A 22,879-nucleotide genomic window follows, 5' to 3' on the forward strand; every position below is an offset into this window, starting at 1 on the left:
AGGAGGTACATTACTGGAACCATTACTTTCTACTACAATTTTTTCTGTCCCCTCCATCACAAATATTTATAGCATCCAAACAGTATACAAAGGGCATTTGATGCTACATTCACCTACAACTTTCCTTCAACACGTTGCTGGTCTGGTCCTCCAGGGACCTGGAACTCTGTACTGTGCCACAGTTCCAGTGCTGCTACTGAGGTAATGATACAGTTCTTGTACCTGGTGGGGAAGAGGCAGGAGGGTACCACTAGGTGGCACCTGTCTATGGGTATCTTAAGGTCACCTTCATAAAGTTGTTGAATTGAATGACTTTATATTATAGTATTTAAAATATTAATTGCCAAAGTCAGATACATATATTTATATACTTTCAAGGTTTAAACCTAGAATTCATGTCATTTACCTTCTTCTGATTCTGACATATGACGAAAGTTTTCTGCAAACCATGCACGAAAGTCTGACAGGCGCCGGGTCCTCCCCATGCCGGGACAAGTATTTTCAGCAGGTGATAGATGACCGGCAGCTGTCTCTGACAGCTCCACATTGTGCTGTTCTTCTTCCACATCTGGGGTGCCCGGCTCCTCCATGTTCTCCTCATTACTGCTGTGTTCAGGTGCAGAAGAATCTTCAGAGCAAGTCTCTGAAATCTGTACAGAAAGGTCACAAAATGTGAATATCCAGTTGTTACACATTGACTATTAATTTGTTAACACTGTCCTCCATCCACAAACCTACATATTAAAATAATCTCTTTACCACCTCAAACACTACACGGTGCACTTTCCAGTTTCACTCATTCAATTGTCAGAATTTGTCACTGTCAATAGCTTCAGCTCCATGTAAACATCTAAAATGAGCTGTAATCTGGAGGTTAATGTATCAAACTGCATTTCTGACAGTTTTGATTTTTGCTCCCTGTCAAATCAGTGTGGAGACAATTTATAGGGGCAGCATTTAGGATCTGCCATAGAGAGTTCCCAGGTCTAGAGAGGTGAGAGCATGAGACCCTTTGGAGACAGTTGCTGCAAGATGCAGTATAACACTATGTAATGTGACCCAGAGGGGCAGAGAGGACACTAGAGAGTGTGTCAGATCTATGAAGCAAGGCTGAGAGTGCACCGGACGGACGGAGAGTGTGTCAGAGCTTGTGCAAAATCAAATGAGAATCCCATGAGGGGCAACGAGAGCTCAGCGAGCATGTGTGGGATAAGGACCCTGCAGAGGAGGGGTGAATATCCGTGCTGGAGTGGGAAAGGGAATGTACATATTTATATTAGTGTTGTATGCAACTCAAGTATCAGGCTGGAGGTCAGAACAGTGTAAATAAAGAGTTTATTGTTATAGAAATGGTCTGGCGCCCATCTGTTTGCACTGCACCCTAAGTTTCCACAAATGTGTCCTAACACCATAAAGAGACATTACTGAAAACCTGCATGTGTGGGGACCCTCTGGTCATTTATACTCATGCAGCTAGCCAGGGCCGATGAAATTGCAAGTGAGGAAGTGCATTCCCCATTTTTGCACCCCAGGACCACAGTGACAGGGGGTTACGTATTTGCCAATACTCCCAATTGTAAAATCAATATAAATTAGGGCATGCACTGATTCAACCACGCCACATATTTTGTTACAAGGCCACTGCCCTATTGGTGCTGAAACTCAGAGCTACCCTGGATAAAGGGCAGCAACGCTGGGCGGTAATGCAAGTGTTGTGTTGGGTGCTATGAGCATGAATAACTCCTCTCTAGTCATTAGCAAACACATTGTTCAGAAACCCACCTCTCTCTTTGCATCTTTAAATCAATTTCTATCATAATTAATGTGCTGGAATAAATATCTTTATTTAAAAACGGTTAAAAATTACCCCCACTACTATAAATACCTGACCTTTTATATTGTACTGTTTCCTATGGCCTAAAATTCAAATGTAGAGCTCCTAGGATTATAAAATGAAAAACCTGGAGACCCAAGTGACCTTGTGTGCACAGACAGTTATCCCCAACTTCCTTATCATCATCAACATCATCATCATCAGTGTTTATTTATTTGATGTCACAGATTCCCAAGTGTTTTACAATCATCTTACAGATATGACATACATGGATATAATAAGCATAATAACACATATGTATAGTCATGAGCTATCAATTACAGCTAGCATGGGTACAGGTATGAATGACATGCGTGTAAGTGAACAAACAGCAAAAAATTCAACATAAGACCTGACATCAGGGATAGAAAGACATGAGACATAGGTTAGAGAGGACTCTAACTTAGAGAGCTTACATTCTAGATTCTGCTTCTGTTTCAAAACACTGTCTAATGTCCACTTAGCTGCTGTCTATCAGGTCTACATAAGGCCTTTTTGGGTGTGGCTTACAAGGCAGCCCTTGTTAGATTTTAGGCTGAATACCTCTAAGGTGAGTGCATTTGATTGTAACTATGATAGGGAGTATGAATTATGGGAACATAAGATCTGTGTGATAAGATTGTATGGTAAAAAAGGACTGTACTGGGGAAACCAAGGGGTATATATTTACTAAACTGTGGGTTTGAAAAAGGGGAGATGTTGCCTATAGCAACCAATCAGATTCTAGTTGTCATTTTGTAGACTATACTAAATAAATGACAACTAGAATCTGATTGGTTGCTACAGGTAACATCTCCACTTTTTCAAATATACCCCAAGGGCTAGGTTTACTAAGCTGCGGGTTTGAAAAAGTGGGGATGTTGCCTATAACAACCAATCAGATTCTAGCTTTCATTTATTTAGTACCTTCTACATAATGATAGCTAGAATCTGATTGGTTGCTATAGGCAACATCCCCACTTTTTCAAACCCACAGTTTAGTAAATCTAGCCCCAAGAGTCTTGTACACAAATTGCCTCATTTTTTGTCAGAAAAAAATAATAACATTTTTTTTTGTCAGGATGCCGTGTGATTATGCTTTTAATATGACATGTATCATTACTGGGATCGTGGTTGTCATGACAATTCTCTTTCCTTGCAGCTCACACAGTTACTGTGATTATGGCAAATACTGAATGGATTTAGAATGGAAATAATTAGAGCAGGAATATGTAATAATTATACAAGTACAAAGCATATGGTGGATGGGAAGGGAGGTTACAATTAAAAGTAATTCTGGTTTAGGGAGATACCACATAGATGATTGCAGTACTGGAGTCCTACATGACTGGGAGTGGGAAGATAGTGATCTAACTGAACAGTAAGTCTCTGTTACACAATCCTTTACAAACACCATACTCACAGACCTCCCAATTCAAAGCAAACGTCACCTAGCTCCCTTATCCAGTATGTTCAAAACAGCAAATTTATAAAAGTAAGCATTAAAATATATATATTTCCACTGAAACAGGACTGTTATCATTAAATAGGGATTTATGGGAGCCATTCGTATGCAAATAATTCATAATAGGGATGATTTTTGTATACCCTTTAATCCATAGCAATCACTAGTTCAGAGAAGAATAAACATTAAAGGATAATTTCACGTTTAAACCATTAAGTTTTAGAAATAATCCTGCACACCTTTAAATAACCTTATCTGAATTGTTGGGGTTCCCTCCATGACACAAACTGTTGAGTTCCCTGATGATATCAAACAAGGGGCCCAATTTCTGAGTAGGTTTCTGATCTGGCTAAAGGAGGGCCTCCGGCCACGCCTTAGGCCGAATCATCATCCTTCCTACAATGAAAGGCCGGGCACCAATAGCTATAGGCTGTAGTACTGGGACATTGAAATTCAACTGCGTCGTCCTGAGGCTTTGTCTTAACACAGAAAGTCTCTGTAAGGTAGTCAGGAGGGTAAACTTCAGGCTCCTTTTATGACAGTTTAATTGTTAATGTTAATTTAGTGGCCTTTAAAGCTGGACAACCATCTAAATTGGGGAACATTTTCATTCACCACTTTAAAGTTCCTCCGTAAGGGGTGTGTGATTGCAATTTTTGATTGGTCCTTCTGCAAAAATCCCGCCCCCCCCCCTCCTCTTCACAGTATCACACATCACTGGATTACAGCTGAGCTGTGAGAGAAACCACAGAGCACTGGAAAACATCAGCTGCATTGGTATCCCCTGTGCCTTCACAGAGGGGGAGGAGCTAATTAGCTTCAGATAGTGATACACCTTTACGGTGTCTGTTTATTAAGATATGGTAATAGGGCTCAGTTTCTATAGCCATTTATTGCCATATTTATTATTATTAATATAATGATAATGTTGCCCAGCTGCCTCGGCAATACTGGCCAAGAGCTATAGAAATTAAGTTACCCTCAGGCTTATGCATAAACCAGCTAGCATATGCATTAAATTGAAAGTCCAGACATAGACTTCCAGTTCTACTTAATGAACAGAATAATAGTTACAAATAAATAAAAATATTTTTTTTATTTTTTTTAAAAAATACTTGCCATTGAAAAAATGCTTTAATTGTTTTTCATCTGCTATCACCCTGGTATTATACCGCTGCGATCTTTGTTAAATGAGCAACCCTTTGCTTTCCATTTCACTGGAGATAGCCCTTTTAGCCCAATAATAAATAGGCCTTATAGCCTCTGTTACAGAAATGACTAGCAAAAACTAGAATTTATAATTTTTCCCATTTACCTCTATTTGTTTTGCACAGATAAATAAAATATATATTTACCATAAGTGGACAAAAATGTTGTATTTGGAATATATTATATATTTCCAATTTATGAAAACTAGCACCTGCCAAAACACAGGTACAGACATAATTGGGTCAAAAAATAGCCATTTTTTTCCTATGCAAATGCTGCACCACTGTTAGAAATGTGTTGTTTATTTATTTAAAACCCTCCCGCCCCTGTCTAGCGCCTGCTCCTACTCACATTTAGCTTCAGAATCTGGGAAAAGTAAAAAAAAACAGTAAAAAAATGGATACAAAGTAGCATGTTTTCATTCCTCAATATATTGCACTTGCAACATTTTTATACAAGACAAAAGTTTTTATTAAAGTACTCTATTAAAAGAAATGATGGGTCTCATTTAGAGTTGGACATATGTATAAGATACGTATATCTGTACTGCGCATGCACACCAAAAATGTTTACGCATTCGTTTATATATAGGTTTTTTCCCTGATGAACGTCTCCTTACACTTAGATAGTAGGAATGGGGATGAACAGGGTTGGGAAAGCATAGACTGAGTACAGTAAGATCTTCTTCACATAATTGCAACACAATTAGATATTGATGCATCAGCAGATACACATTTCCGGAGGTGTATCTTTTACATGTTCTGGAGGGCTGTTGTCATGATGTGCAATGATTTTGATGGCTGTCAGCAGCACTATCTAGCTGCTTCTGATTAGATGATTGCAAATCCCTCCTTGATCCTCTCCAATCTGGTTTCTGCCCACTCCACTCCACAGAAACTGCCTTGTCCAAAGTCACCAACAATCTTCTCTCGTCCAAATCCAAGGACACTTCTCCCTTCTTATCCTCCTGGACCTCTCTGCGGCCTTTGACATCGCCTATCACCATGTCCTACTCCACACCCTTCATACCATTGGCCTCTCTGACACCGTCCTTTCTTGGTTCACATCCTATCTCCACCAAACCGCTCCTTCTCTGTTTTTTCCTCTGATTCCTCCCCCCCATCCATCTGTCCTAGGAATCCCACAGAGTTCTGTCCTTGGCTCTCTACTCTTTTCTCTGTACATCTCCTCCATGAGTGAACTCATCAGTTCCTTTGGCCTCGAGTACCTCTATGCCGACGACACTGAACTCTACCTCTCATCTCCTGATCTTTCTCCTCCTCTCCCAGGTGTCCAGTTGCCTCTCTGCCATCTCCTCCTGGATGTCCTTGCGTTTTTCCAAGTTTAACATGGCCAAAACTGAACTCTTTGTCTTCCTCCATCAAGAGTCTCCTCCCTTCCCGTCCTCTCTATTACTGTTGACAATACCACTATCTCCTCTACCTAGGTGTAATTCTTGACTTCCTTTCCTTTGCCCCTCACATTCAATCTCTTGCCCAATCCTGTCACTTCCAGCTCTGCAACATCTCAGATGATGCCACTGACATTCATATCTACATCCTGCCATATCTTGTCTCGACTGCTGCAGCCTTCTCCCGCTCCCATCTTGCTCGCCTTCGATCTGAATGCTACAGCTAGATTTATCTACCTCTCTTGCCACTCCACATCTACCTCCCCTCTGTGCCGAGCCTTACACTGGCTCCCCTTCCCCTACAGAATCCTCTTCAAACTCTTCACCTTCACGTATAAGGCCATTTGCTCTCCACCTCCACTGCTCCCTACATCTCCAACCTCATCTCCATAAATATTGCCTCCCACCCTCCCAGGTTGGCCAATGACCGTCTCCTTTCCTCCCCTTTGGTAACCACATCTCACTTCCTCTTCCAACATTTCTCCCGCGCTGCACCGTAATACTGGAACAATCCCACTCGTTCTATCAGACATCAGACTATCCCCTAGCCTGTATTCAAATGGGCATTGAAAACCCACCTGTTTAGAAAAGCCTGCCATCCTCCACTTAATCATTTCACTATGTAGTTTACCTCACTCTCTTTCATCCTCCAACTCTCCCTCTTTTTCTCCTTGAACTTGAAATAGCTCCCTTTAAAACAGAATATAGCAAATAAAAGAAAAACAAAACTTTAAACTGCCTAGACTATAGAACGACGTTTATCACAATATTAGCAGACTTACCACTCAAACAGTCACAACCGTAGAAGGGCAGCATAACAGCACTCGTTAATGGCACACTTGAACTCAGATCCCCCTACATTAGCTCAATCCATGTGTCAATCATTTGTCTGCCCTTTCCCTTTAGATTGTAAGCTCTAGTAGGCAGGGCCCTGTTCCCTCCTGTTCTCCTTACCTATAACCTTTTTTCCTAGGCTATCAGTAGCTGTGTTGTGAGTTATAATGTTATTTGTTTACTGTATTGTTCTGTTATACCATGCACTGTCTTGTTGTTTACCCTCTGTGTGATGCTGCGGACCTCCTATGGTGCCCTATAAATAAAGATTATTAATAATAATAATAATAATAATAATAATATAATACTGACCTCTCCAACTGATACTTAAATCTTTGGGGTTATATTATTTGAGCTTACAGCCATTTATCTAATTGCAGGAAAGAAAGATTCCATTTGAATCTTCAATGAAAAACAACAGATGTTTATATTAATTTAATTTGTATTCTGTTATATTTTATATTAATAATATAAATTTCACATTTACTAATAGCTGTCCAGACACTACCCTCTTATGCATATAATGCTTCATTACATTATCATATTGAATTATTACATTACCATATCAAATAGTCTAATGCAACGTTAGCATTTACAACTAACACTGTGACATCTCTACACAATCTCTACATATGCTATGCTATCTCTAAGCTATTGAGGGGCGCAGGCATATACACTTGTTACACCTTATGCATACTTGCCTATTTTCCTGGAATTTCCAGGACGCTCCCAGATTTCAGGGAAGCCTCCCCGACTCCTGGAAGAATAGGCAACTTGCTGGAAGAGATGGAGGCAGACCTTAGTGACGCAATGTCACATCATTAAGCTCCGCCCCTGCTATGAAATGTCGTGAATTTAGTTATTTCCTAGCAGGGGCCAGGCTACGGTGAAGCAATGGCGTCACTACGTCCCCTCCTACCCCCTGTTACATGATCTCTCTTTTCAAAAGTCAGCAAGTATAACCTTCTGTAGTTCTGGCAGGAATCCTTCAATTTGTAAGATGAACTTGTCTTGAGAGTAGTCTGGTTGAACATATGCATGTTTTTGGGTGTCTGTTCTCCAATTATAGTATCAGAGCATGTTCATCTACCTCTAAATGAGCCCCTCTACCTGCAATAAACTCTTCTCTCTCTAATTAACAGAACTGGGGCAATCTTAGGTATACAGTAAGTAAGATTCCAGGGCCACCTCTAACCAGCCTGCACCTGTTCCATTGCCCGATGTATAATGCAGCCTCATGGACTGTAGTATATACTAGGCAACAGAACATCCTCATTGCAAATTTACCATATTGCACAGACACCCCTTGCATAGAGGATGTACACCATATTGAGGTAGAATCTCTGCAATAAGCTAGGTGACTGTACACTGTTTCTTTGCAATACTGTGGGATGTCTCTGTGCTATGACCCTCGATGCTATGTCACTGTATACAGCTTGTCGCTGTAGCTGAAAAGCAGCATCAACAATGTACATCTGCAGAAAATTACTTACAAACTCCAGGGGGCATATTTACTAAACTGCTGTCATTTTGTAGAATGTACTAAATAAATGATAACTAGAATCTGATTGGTTGCTATAGACAACATCCAGGGTCAGATTATCCCCCGGTAAGCCCCAACCCTGAATCGCCACCCTCTCCGTTGGTGGGGGGAGCGAGAAACTTAAAAAAAAAAACCCAAACCTCACGTGACCGCGGTGCCGGCTCCGTTCGCACTGAATGTCGGGCGTGACGTCATCACGCCCGACGTTCAGTGAGGAGCACCGGCAAGTCAGAAGAGAAGAAAAGGAAGAAGCAGATAGAAAAGGTAAGTGATAGGGGAGCATGGCAGAGAGCAGGGGGAGCATGGCAGAGAGAAGGGGGAGCAAGGCAGAGAGAAGGGGGAGCATGGCAGAGTGAAGGGGGAGCATGGCAGAGAGAAGGGGGAGCTCAGACAGCATGTCAGAGTGTGAAGGGGGCCAGGAGAAGGGGGGTGCAAAAGCAGCAAGGCACAGGGTGATGAAGGGGGGAGCAAAAGCAGCATGGAGGGCGCAGTGTGATCATAAGGAGGCACAGCATGGTGATGAAGGGGCACAGTAATGTGTGTGTGATGACACAACGGGCTTGTGGCAATGTAATGTGTGTGTGGTAGGTGGTGGCTAAATAACGGGTGCTATTTTCTTTTTAGGGTGAAAGTGGGGCAATTTAATTTTATAGTGGGGACTATTAATTTAAGATGGGGTGGTTTGGGAGCTATTCATTGAATGAGGGGCTGAGTTTGAGGAGCATGAGGTATATTTATTAAATGTGAATATGAATTATTTAATGGCAGTGACCGTTGCGGGAAATAGATATATTTATTATACGTAAATGTGACCAGCAGCCACAGGTGGTAAAAGTGACAAGAACAGGTAGGACAGTCTGTCAAATGTTCTGAGTCTAGTGCAGGCTTAACTAACCTGTGGCACTCCAGGTTTTGTGAAACTACAAGTCCCAGCATACCCTTCACAACACCTAGAGTGTCACAGGTTAGCCTAGCCTGTTCTAGTGTGATAATCCCGATTTTTGGTGACTTCTGCCCAATCTAAGGTGCAGGTCAAGACTCTGCTCTTTATACACACACTGCATTCTTTATTTACTACACTATGGTGCTAGCTGTCCTTTGTGGGCTGACCACTCCCCCTCTAGTGTCTGGTCTTACCTCTGTGATGGTTGGCCACACCCCCTCTGGTGGGCCCCTAGCGTTGCAGTCCCCCGGTGGGCCCTTCATGCCCCAGTCTGACACTGACAACATCTACACTTTTTCAAACCCGCAATTTAGTAAATATACCCACAGGTCTCTGAGCCCTGGATCATCATTGGAGCTGCAAATACTGGCAAAGGTGAGTTTCTCCTGAACTGTGGAGTTTCAGGGCCAGGTGCCTCTGTGACTTTGCTAGAGTTAGAGAGCAGGATTTATCATACATGAGTTTTTAACATTTTGTTGTGCTGTCCTGGATTTCAGGATCAAAAAGGGGCAAGGCTCATCGATTTGGGGATGTGGACATCCAAACAAGGGTGCGCTTTTAGCAGATTGCCACTTGACCATTGCTGATCAGGGGGATGGTCATATTTGACCCACTGTTATGTTCTGAAAAGTTAGGAGTATGATTTTATGGTAGAAATAAATATTTGACATGGAGTTCCTAAAAATATCCAACAACATAGTTTTCGCTCTAATTAGCATGAAATCTCTCAGATAAGAAACTTTACATTTAAACTTTAGAGCAGTACTGCACAGGAAGCTTTGATCTGTAGTAAAGCAAATGGTATTTCCTGAAAAAGCTTAATTTGTGACTGTGATCTTTTATCATGTGAGATGGGATCTCTCCAACAGGATGACATATGGATGATTGCTTTGTGTGGTACAGAATGTATTAAGGACTGGCAGTGGGAATCTGAATCTTGCCTACAGCCGGTAATGGAGATTAGGAATCCAAGTAGGTTGCTCCTAAAATTTACTTTTTCCATATAATGATTCTTTTGTGATTGAGAAGTCAGCGGCTTACACGTTTATACTTGTTTAGTATCTGTCATACGTATCTTGTAGTTCAAAGGTCACTTAAACACTAGATACTCAAAAATAAACAAACACATAAGTGGTTCGACAAAAATGAACTATTTCCTGTGCTCAGATATACAGTACATGCATATCAGTAGACATCTGGATACAAAATTGTCATGAAAAACTGCCTGTTATATCCAGCAATAAAAAAAATAAACCACTAAAACCAAAGAGTTTATTCACCCATATATGCCTGAAATGTAACAAGGTAGATGTTGCTGAATGAATGCAATCCAATGAGAGCTAGAAACAATCAAGACAGATTTATGCAGGAAATCAGATAATTGTATAACATTTGTGTACAGGAGGTGAATGACTTCACAGTTTATTCAGCCAGACAGCAGTTGCTCTGCAACAGAGTAACTTCCCATCTGGTAACTAACTTCTCAGTGAGAAGTTCTCCCTCCCACTAATAAGCAGTTTCTCTAACAAAGAAGTGCACAACCTGTGGTGCTGGAGCCCATGTGTAGTCCACAATCTGTATTCCTCAGATATGAAATAAGTTTTATTGGAAAATTTGCTGACATATTGGGTCCAAGAACAATGGTACCAGACATCATAGCTAAAAGAAAGAGAAATACAGATACATAAATACACACATATACATACTGTTTTTATTGCATCATGAGGACCTATGACTAGTACATTCCTCATGGGGACACCTCTTTTACTATGCCCTATCAACAAGGCAATGTCACCATGACCATCACTTAAGTTTTACCTAGACTAAAAGATTGACATTTTACTACATTGTGCGGACAATTCATGTCTTCCGGTCGTATGTGGACAACTAGACAAAGGCAAGTCAAAAATGATATAGTCATGGAAAACTAATGCTCATCGATTGAACTATTTTTATTTCTCTTTAGAGCTCTTCATTGGTTCTTCGCGTAGAATGTTCACAGCTAACCAATTCCAATCTCTCACTGTAGGTGGCTCAGCCATGATGCATATAACACCATCATGTATTCTGAATAAACTTCACTATGTGCTTCTCCACAGCATTGACCCACTCTGTGTCTCAGGTTTGTTTCCACACTGAAAGAATGCAGATTTGTCCATTACAGATGAATCTGTACAACACAGAGAAAACCACATGCTTTGAGTAGCAAAGCAATGTGCTACACCAACCTTTGGAAGCCTTGACTCTGGTTTGGTCCCATGTTGCCGGATCCTTACATTGTCTCCCTTCTGAAAGGAAAGTGTCAACTGAATAAATGCCCACTTGTTTCTCTGGTTCAGGAAATTGCTCATTGTCTGATTTGTCACTCTGTAGCTGGACCGGTTCTAAAGAAGAATCAATATATAAATGACCAATTTAGAAGGTAAATATTGAATACTTCTATCTGATATGAGATCTTCAACTCAGTGTCTGGATCAATGTTCATCTCATCCAAATTATAGCCACTTAGTTCAGCCAGTCTTCCCCTCTCGAGAGACATTAAATGCTTGTTGATCTTGGGGAGCTGGAGACTACCTTCTGGGATATGGTAGTACTGCCGATGCACACTGATGTCATGCCCAAGAACTCTGCCAATTGATCCAACACAGTACGGAAGACAGTGTGCAGGGATTTTTAACTCCACATTTCTGAGCAAAGAGGCATATGCAATTGGAGACTCTGAAATGTAACAAAGAAGCTGGTCGTGCAAACATTTAGTCATTTTCATCAGCCACTCCACATTCTTCCCACCTCTCTGCAAGATGTTCCATTGCACTTTGTATTAATGGTGTCAGCAGGATTGGAACATTTCTACCTCATTTTCCTCATATTTCAATCCTTGCGAAGTGCTGGCAGAGCTTTTTCTCAACCTCAGAAATCACCAGGACAACATCCTTGTGGAGATCCAAAGGGTCTCTGGAAGAAACGTTAGTTAACAGACAAATTTCCTCTTATTTTCTTCCAGTGAATAAGATTACCTGTGACAGGGTGACCTTTGCAAGCAATGCCTAGTTTTTAAGTGAAGGCTCAGTGGATAAATGATTGTGGTACGGTTTCTCATTGAGATGCAAATGCATTTTTTTCACATCTTCAGTGAGAGTTAAGAGGTGAGGCATGTTCCATTTAAAGTCCTTCAGAGATTTTAAGGCAGCCGATGAGATTAGCTTGTCCTGTCTTAAAGTTGCATCCATTTTCCACTTTAGCAGTGCAGCTAGCCATGGCCTACCTTCAATGCCAGCGAGGGGGTCTTGAACGTACCGTTTCCTTGTTGTAACCAGCTACCCAGCTTCACAACTTCTACAACATGCAGAAAGTTTGATGTAATGGTAAAGTCGTCCATCTTCTCCAAAGGGGTAGCTCTTATGGCATTTAACAGTAGGCTTCCCATTTCTTGAAGTTTGTGATGGAGGTACTCATGTTTGCTGAAATCAGATCAGACCCGGTTGCAGAGAGGCTGTCCCATCTACATGATGTAGTGGTCATTTTTAATGCTGAATAAAATTTTGGGTTATGTCACTCAAAAGCTTCAAAAAGCCACCGCCTGAATTAGCCACCACCTGAATTACAATTATTCAGGCGGCGGGTCCGACTATTGCCACCTTAAAAATGACAATCTCACTCTGTCCATCGGAAGTAACGTCATTCTGACTGGAGTCATTTTACATAGTTGTAATTTACATGTGCCGCCCATAAAGCCTGTGGGGAATGTGGTATACTATTATATTATATTACTATTACTATTATATAACTATTACTATTATATAGTAATTCTATATTTACTCCTTGTCGCGTTCATAGTCATTTGCATTTTCACGGTGCTCTAACTTTTGTAGGCATTATTGTTGCCAAAAAATGACTACTACCATTTGCGGCAGCATCTCCTCTGTGGATGCTGCTTTGTATTCTGCAGATCCTGCCTGCAAAGGAATAAGATTCCATTGTTACATCAGGATCCTAATCACCTGTGGCTGGCCTTTAAAAGAGTGCTTCTCCCAGCAGTCTGGGCCAGTTCATCAATTGTCTTTGCTGCTGCTGGTTCCTCAGTGTAACTCCTGTGTTCTGATCCTGACTTACTTGATGGTATTGACTCTTGCTTATCCCTCTGTTTATACACCTCGTCTTATGACCCAGACCCGGCATAATTTTGATTTTATTCCTGCTTTCTCCCTGGTATCGTTGTGGACCTTTTGGCTTCTGAGCCCTGGCTTGTCTGACCCTCCTTTTGTCTGATTCTCCTTTGAGTCCTCCAGTGCCTCATGCATCCTGGTTAACCTGGACATCTGTGCTATCTGTGCCCGCAGATTACCACTACCACCTAATATCCAGCTTTCAAGCTTCCCAGCTTACCTGGACTTCTGTGCTACCTGTGCTTGCAGACTATTACCTGGTAAGCTAATCTCTTTGTACCTGTAATATCTGCAATCCACTGTTTAATTTTGAAAGCCAGAGTCTCCAGCTTCTCAGCTTTATCAAACCAGACTTCCAGTATCTCCAGTCCACAGTATAACTTGGAAAATCAGTCTTTAGCTTCCTAGCCTAAGAAGCTTACTCTGTCTAACCCATTCCTGCGGTTAAAGCCAGGTATCCAGTACTCCTGTCCCTTAGTTACCTGGGTATACTGGGATCCTGGTTTCACTGTTTCAATGACCTTGAGTTGCTTTCCTTATCATTTACTACTGCATCTTCATTTTACCTGTATGACCTGTTTTGAAAATCAACTCCTTTGTTCCATTTCACATTACCTGTCGTGGTGATTCATACTAGGGGGTAAATGTCTCAACCAGTGGATTCTGCAAGTTGTCGATAATCAGCGACTTTGCAGGGCAAATTTAAAATGGCAATGGCTTTCAAGGCAAAACTTGTCATGAAAGCCATTGCCATTACTTAAATCACTAAATATCGGTGACTTGCTGAATCCACTGGTTGAGACATTTACACCCTAGTATGAATCACCATGGCAGGTAATGATTGATACATTTACTCCTAGGATTCCTGACTCGTATGGTGTGAGATTCCCAATAAGTGGGTAGTAAACGTTACCCACAGTGGGGACTTTAGATCCCCTTTGCGATTTTGAAGTGAACTGAAAGGGAGAATCGATGAAAATGGAAGATCGCTGATATTATCCAACCTAAGCTTTCTCTTTGCTGAGCTAGGACCACAAGGACATGTATGGACAGTGTAACATTTCTCTATGAATAGGCTTTTTTACTATTTGGAAATCTGATTGCCTTCAAATATAATAACTAATTCTTAAAAGTTTAAAGTCATCAAAGAAAAGCCGGCAATCAATTAGTACAACATGTTAGCTTTACATTATTTGCATCAATTAGCGTTCTCCTTTTATACTGTTACCCTGTAATTGGATAAAGCACAATCTATCTAATTTAATATACGACTCTGCAAGCTGCAGATGTCTTAAACAAGGGATATACAGTTTCATGCACACTGCTGATGAGTGGCTGTAACCATAACAGATAGGAATAGAGAGAACAAAGTGGATGACCTGGTAATTTGTACAGTTAATAGCTTAACATATGTGTGTTTAATATACCACAGCTTATTTTAAAGACACTGCATTTAATCATGATTTATTAAACCAGCACTAACAACAAGCGGATGCATTGTACTAACCTTCTCCCTATTGGTTCTCCTACAGTCACGGATCATGATTATGTATTGTGATTGGTCCTCTTGCTCAACCACATACCCCGACCATCATTTTAAAGTGGCAATGGAAATAATTTATCAGTTCTGCAAGCCCCGGGAAAAAATGGCCACATGGAATAGCCTGGGGCTCCGTCTAGTGTAAGGAGAAGTTAGTAAAATGTATGTAATAGATGGTAGTACAGTTTTAAAACATAACTCTAAACAATCCTGATTTGTGAATAGGAGATTTTAGGACATTCTTCCAACCCACTTGTCAAATAATGAGGCCTTTACACGCCTATTGGCAAAATCAGGACTGTCCCCACTTAGTCAGGACTATTAGTGAGTATTTACTACGAACACTGGATCCTTCAGTGGGCATCCACTCTATATACTTTTTCTATTTTTAATCACCCACCGAAACAAAGTCATAATTCTTTAATACACATTCCAGTCCACTAGAGATTTTCATCAGAACACTCAGCAAGGCTTTCAACGAAAGTTTATCACTACACAAAGTAGGCTCAATGTTTAAAAGTATTCTGTAGTAATTAGCAAGAACACTTCACAATTTCAGTGACATGTACAGCAGGCTCACATAATTGCAGCAAGTTTAAATGGGTAAGTCTTAGAGGTATACTGGTTGGTTGTAGTGCCTCTGTTAAGTTCTTTTACATAAATTATTCCTAGTCCCAAAAGTGCTTTGGTTGGGTTGAGTAATCAGCTCTCAGGGCTTCACTTGGGGAATATTTACCCACAGGATAGACCTCTACACTTTGGATATCATCACACCCCAACCTCTCACCTCCCTTTCTCTGCCAATCTCAATCCACCCTATAACATCAAGTAAACACATGTAAACACACTGAACGTGAAAATGAGTAGTGTATCTCATGTCACACTGTACATGTGTAACAGGAATACAAAGTATCAAGTTGTGCTTAGTTCTTGGAGGTTATAATTACTGTCTGTCATATGACATCACGTTTAATTTTACTACTCATAATCCACCTTAATCATTCACAATTAAAAGCCCCTAGCTTTCTCCAGGATGTACCGAAGCTATACAGATCTTTCATTGATGCTGGCTTACATGAATCGTAGATGTTTTGATATATTAATAAGAGGTGACACGGTGATGTATTACCATTTCATGGCTACCACTGCCAGAACAGATTCATTCTGTCTATCTAGCTGCAATTTATCTACAAATATCTTAAATAGGGCAGTACCATTTGTCTCCACCTTAGGTTTGTTCTCCCTGTGTCTGTGAGGGTTTCCCCCAGGTGCTCCAGACTCCTCATACAATTCAAAAACATTTCAGTAGGTTAATAGGCTTCTGCCAAAATCAACATTTGTGTGACTACTAGGCAAAAACTTAACAGTGGGCAGGGCTGACACAAAACGTTTCATCATTAAGCCCCACCCCCATCACCTCCAGGAGGATTTCCCAGAAATCCGGGGAGAGTAGGCAAGTATATATATATATATAACAAAAGTTCATGCTTTTTGTCATTTATTGGAAATCCCTAGCAACATTGCTGTCCATCTTTTGGTCTGAAATCTACCTTATATGAAATCACACTTTAATTATTCCCAAAATTATGTATATATGAGGTATGTCTATTAAATATCGAGACTGTGATTCCACCTAGTAAACAAAGCAGTCAGAACCGGTTATAACTGCATACATAGTAACCTTGAACTGGTCTGAACCTGCATGACACTCTATGGGTGGTATTCAATTGTTAGCGTTAACGGAAAAAAACGAGCGCTCAGAAAATCTTAGCGTTAATACGGTAATTACTCACGGAATTTCAGCTCGCAGCTCCCTGAGTGGCGAGCTGAAATTCCGCAAGTAAACTACCGTATTAACGCTTTTCTCGCAATATTACCGCATAAACTGTAATATTTTTTGAGCGCTCGTTTTTTCCCGTTAACGCTAACAATTGAATACCCCCCTATGACGTTCAGTTGATTGTGAGTCACCATTTAGTTTGGTTGTGTTTTCTGTAGAATGCTGAAAAAATGCTAAGTTTAAAAGCTGAGCAAAGTGTCAATTTGAAATTTTTAGTAAAATTGCACAAAACACCAACAGAATGTGTGTTTGAGTGTGTTTGAGTGGCACAAAAGATTTAGCGAGGGACGTGAGAATGCACTTCAAGAACCGAAGAAAATATAGAAAAAAATCAGTCAGATTGTTTGAAAAGACCGCTGACTCAGTGTTCGAATGATAGCTGAATCCGTGAACATTGACAAAGACATCGTATGGAAAATTTTGCAAGAGGATCTTAATATGATAAAAGTTTGTGCAAAGATGGTCCCAAGGGTTCTCACACCAGAGCAAAAAGAACGTCGCAAGGAATGTTGTGTTGACATTCTGCAGCAACTTGACACAGATCCAAACCTGTTTCATAAAGTAATCACTTGTGATGAGACCTGGATCTTCCAGTAGGATCCTGAAACCAAAAGACAGTCAATGCACTGGAAAACACCGTCATCACTGAGAATGTAAAAAGCTTGTAAAAAGAAAGTCAAAATTCAAAGCAATGCTAATTGTTTTTTCGATATCAAGGGTGTAATTTTGGAAGAATGGGTTCCAGAAGGCACAACAGTTAATCAGCATTATTATAAGAAAGTTTTGCAAAAGCTGAGAGAAAGAGTCAGAAAGAAATGGCCGCAATTGTGGAAAAATGGTATCTTTCTTCACCAGGACAATGCGCCTGCTCACACAGCGCTTTCTCTGAAGCAGTTTTTGACCGACAAACACATTACTACACTTGAACATCCTCCATATTTGCCCGATTTAGTACCTTGCGATTTTTATCTTTTCCCAAAAGTTAAATCAGTGCTTAAAGGGACACATTTTGAGTCAGTTGATGCTGTAAAGAAGAGAACGGCAGATATGTTGAAACAAGTGACAGAAATTGATTTGCTCCATGCCTTCGACCAGTGGAAAACAAGACTACAGCGATGTATACGTAGTGCAAACAAACATTACATTTGTAATACCAATAAATAAAGGTGAGTTATTTAATCAGTCTCGTTATTTAATAGACATACCTTGTATATATATGTATATATATATATATATATATATATATATATATATATATATATATATATATGTATATATATATAATCCTCAGCAGCTACTTATATAGCGCTACTAATTCCGCAGTGCTGTACTCTCTGCACAGCACTGGGGAATTAGTAGCGCTATATAACATCACTCAATCACTCACATCAGTCCCTGCCCCATTGGAGCTTACAGTCTAAATTCCCTAACATATACACACTCACTCACACAGACAGACAGACTAGTATGTTTTTGGAATGTGGGAAGAAACCGGAGCACCTGGAAGAAACCCACGCAAACACGGGGAGTACATACAAACTCCACACAGATAAGGCTATGGTCGGGAATCGAACTCATGACCCCAGTGCTGTGAGGCAGAAGTGCTAACCACTAAGCCACCGTGTATATATATTTATACATATATATATATATATATATATATATATATTTAAATATATGTATATTTATATACACACAAGAAAACAGGGATACTCTGCACTCTCCAAACACATAATTAGTGCTATACCAAGTACTGTTCTATATTAAAAACAGGGAATGTTAGTTCCACATATTGCAATATATGTTAAGCTGACCAACTGACGCCAAAGTCTTCCCATTCTGGCCAGTCCTAACATGATCAAATGCTATGCTATTTTATCTGGGCTTAAGGTTTACCTGCACACAGCTTTTAAAGGCAAGACTTTCCCAAGCACTAGCAGCCGTGGGAGACCTGGGACTCACCTGACACAAGTTGGAATTAATAAACAAGGCTGCCAAGAGGAATTCAGGGCCCCGGTACAACAAATTGATGCCCCCCCCCCCCTTATAGTTGAGTAAGCAAAAAAAATTTGCGCCCTCTAACGGCGGCACTAAATTTTTCAGGGGTGTGGTCATACATTGGTAATGCCCCATTGCTCACCAAACACTCACTAAACATTGGAATTATCCCTACTAGAATCACAACATTTCACACACTATGTTGCTCTGTCCTACCTGTTCTTCTCACTTTTACCACATGTGGCTGGTGGTTTCTTTAGTTGCGGCTTGTCTGGATCCTGGAATGTTGGAGGACCTATTTGGAAAAAAAAATGGCTACATTTAGAAAATTACATTCAGTCCCACCGTTAAATCAATAGCATCAATGATTAATAATTAGGCCTTCCTCCAGCCCCAACATTGAAATAGTATTCCTATTACCCCGCAAACAAAATAGCAGCCATTAATTAGCCACCATCTACCTCACACACACTACGTTGCCAAAAGCTCCGTGCCATCACACATTACTGTGCCCCTTTATCATCACCACGCTATGCCCCCTTATGATCACACTGCGCCCTCCATGCTGCCTTTGCCCCTTTTTTCATCCCCCTGTGCCATGCTGCCTTTGCCCCCTCCTTTCATCATCCCCCTGTGCCATGCTGCTTGTCCCTCTTTTCTTTAACCCCCTGTGCCATGCTGCTTGTCCCTCTTTTCTTTAACCCCCTGTGCCATGCTGCTTGTCCCTCTTTTCTTTAACCCCCTGTGCCATGCTGCTTGTCCCTCCTTTCTTTAACCCCCTGTGCCATGCTGCTTATCCCTCGTTTTTTAACCCCTCTGTTCTCCCCTCATTTTTTAACCCCTCTGAGCCCCCCTAATTTTTTAACCCATCTGAGCCCCCCTCGTTTTTTAACCCATCTGAGCCCCCTCATTTTTTAACTCCTCTGAGCCCCCCTCTTTTTTAACCCCTCTGTCCCCCCTCGTTTTTTAACCCCACTGAGCCCCCCCTCATTTTTTAACCCATCTGAGCCCCCCCTTGTTTTTTAACCCCTCTGAGCCTCCCCTCGTTTTTTAACCCCTCTGAGCCCCCCTCGTTTTTTAATTCCTCTGTGCCCCCCTCGTTTTTTAACCCATCTGAGCCCCCCTCATTTTTAACCCTTCTGAGCCCCCCTCGTTTTTTAACCCCTCTGAGCCCCCCTCGTTTTTTAACCTATCTGAGCCCCCCTCATTTTTTAACCCCACTGTCCCCACCCCCCCCCCCCCCCCCCGTTTTCCTCCCTTCACTTACCTTTTGTTCTCTCTTCTTTCTTGGTCTTCTCTGCTGCTCTGTGCTCCATTGCTCCAGACTGACTAATTGCTGGGTGTGATGTCAACCAACATTCAGTCAGTCTGGAGCAATGGAGCAATGGAGCACAAAGGAGCAGAGAGGAGGGAGGCCGGCGCCGCGATCACGTGAGTATGTTTTTTATTTTTTATTTTAACTACCCTGCTCCACCCACCAACGACCGAGCCCCACCCCCGTCGCAAAAAAACCCCAAAAAACAAAGAAAAAAGAAAAATGTCATTTTTTTAAAAAAAAAAAAATTAAAAAAGAAAATCATCGGCGCTAGGGCCCGGGCCGGGCCCCCTGACATGCCCGGGCCCGGGTAATTAGGACCCCCCCACCCCTCTCGGCGGCCCTGTTAATAAATATAAAGAATGTAGAAAATGGGGTGCAAGAGTTATGGGACTTAGATTATATAAACAAAAACAGACATAGATCCTCTGCACTCACCATGTACAGACTGGGGTGCAAGAGGGGGTTGCCTACATTTTATAGACAAGTATACTCAGTATCCCTGTTTTCTTGTCTATAAAATGTCAGTCCCGGTCTGTACATGGTGAGTGCAGAGGATCTATGTCTGTTTTTGTTGTTTTATATATATATATATATATATATATATATATATATATATATATATATATATATATATATTATATATATAGAGGCACAGAAGCCTTGACCATTGCATCATAAGTTCCTATCTTTGACCACCTGATATGCTGAGACGGGTGTGTTATTGACTGAAAGTCTATGCTGGCTTACAAAGACCAAGGAAGAAAATAGCTACACTGTGCCCTCCTCCATGGTTGCCTATTACGATATACAGTGGGCGACCTGGGCCGGTGGCATGCCATACCGCCACTTCTCCTACTGCTTTGATTATAAAACTATTAAATTCCATTCACTTAGATTTTCCATTCCACCACTTTTACATTTCCATACTACCTCTTCTAAATTTCCACTTGATCCACTGACTACCTAAATTTATAGGGAAGAGCTAAACTTTTATGGGAATATAAAGAGAGCAATATATACACACATACACTCACACACAAGTCCGTATACTCCTAATTTCACATCTGTCAATAAAGGGAAGAACAAACCCCTTTCAAATATAAATATGCACAAAACACTGTACAGTAATTGATAATATATACCGACTTTGATCAGTTATAAAATCTAAGAGTTTGTTTAAAAATCATTTATGATCCATCAATCATCCATCATCACAAAATTAAAAGAAATGACTTTGGTTTAAGATTGAGTAGCATTTTAAAGACAATTTCATAAACAATTGGTAAGCTTTTATTAAGACACTATGTTCTTTTCATGTATTATTCACTGGGAACAGCTATGTGGAGCTTTGAAAACAGCAGCATTCCAAAATGGTGAGCAGACTTACCAGGCTGAGGATAGCATTGACTCAGTGTGGATGAGTACAATATGTATTTTCTGAACGTGAATCACATATTGCTAACAGATGTGTTATGCAATCATTATTTTTAATTTGTGGCTGTTTTTCTGTTTTTAATATTTTTAGGTACTACTATTGGGAAGAGCTTAGAGCCCACTAACATTATTTCTATGACATGAAAGCACCATCATAAATATAATATAAATGCCCCCTTTTAACCCAGCACCATTAATTGGCTACTGAGCGTAAATATTGATGGTGCTGAGAGATCCCAAAATGCATTGATTCAGGGTTTTATCTACAGCCACTGAAGTAATTGTTTCACAATGGAGATCAGTTGTGCTGCTGATTAGATGTATTATACTGTGTAGGGTGGTTTAAATAGTTGCTGCACGAAATATATGTATATATATAAATATTTATCATCAGCAGCAGCAGCAGCAGCTACTTATATAGTGATACTAACTCCGCATAGATTGAAAGCTTGCGAGCAGGGCCCTCTTACCTTTCTGTCTGTATGTATTACCCAGTATTGTTTTATTAATGTTTGTTCCCAATTGTAAAGCGCTACAGAATTTGCTGGCGCTATATAAATAAATGTTGATGATGATGATGAAATATAGGAAATATCCAATCTACCTATATCACTCGTAGAACACAGACAACAAATTTACTTTGGTGATGCCTATATTTCTTTCTAATATATACTATTACACATTACCTACTGAACAACTGTTACTGACCATTTTTACTGTCGTTATATCGCCATGTGTTATTTCATGTACTTTTTTGTTGCTTATTTCAATTAATTTCCTTTTTTGTTTAATTACATTTCTAATTTCAATAATATTATCTTAATTTACACTATTGAGACTTTAATATGTAATTTTAGGCATGTGTAATATCATACTTGCCTACTCTCCCAGAATGTCTGGGAGGCTCCCGGAGGTAATGGAGGTGGGGTTAAATGACGCAATTTTGCGTCACTAAGCCCCACCCCTGCTATGAAATGCTGCGAATTTCAGACTTTCCCTAGCAGGGGGTGGAGCTACGGTGACGCAATTGCATCATCACGCCCCCTCCCACCCTCTATCACATGACTTCTCCTCAAGGTTCTCCCGGAGGAGAAGTTTAAAAAGTGGGCAAATATGTGCAATATACAGCAAAAAACATGTATAAGGTACCATCTGTATTCACATGCAGTGCTTGCCTGCATTTAATGTTATTGTACCTATTGTGCACAACCTGTTTGAAAATAGCATAGCGTCTATTTTAGAATGGAAGAACCTAAACAGACCGCATCATGGTCATTTTGGGCTTTAAGTACCAGTAGTTTGAGCTTGCTCTGAAAATGGCAATGC

At 40.6% G+C, this 22,879-nt stretch overlaps 1 protein-coding gene across 1 annotated transcript in view; it reads right to left on the reverse strand.

The window, feature by feature from the left end:
* Positions 1–22,879, reverse strand: part of ARHGEF25 (Rho guanine nucleotide exchange factor 25) — a 253,296-nt gene that overhangs the window by 184,875 nt on the left and 45,542 nt on the right. The window contains exon 2 of the mRNA XM_075199351.1: positions 407–650. Coding sequence (XP_075055452.1) covers positions 407–650 — 244 coding nt within the window. The remainder of the gene's footprint in view (positions 1–406; positions 651–22,879) is intronic.

The sequence above is a fragment of the Mixophyes fleayi genome, chromosome 2 (assembly GCF_038048845.1).
Source record: "Mixophyes fleayi isolate aMixFle1 chromosome 2, aMixFle1.hap1, whole genome shotgun sequence".
Taxonomy (NCBI): Eukaryota; Metazoa; Chordata; class Amphibia; order Anura; family Limnodynastidae; genus Mixophyes; species Mixophyes fleayi.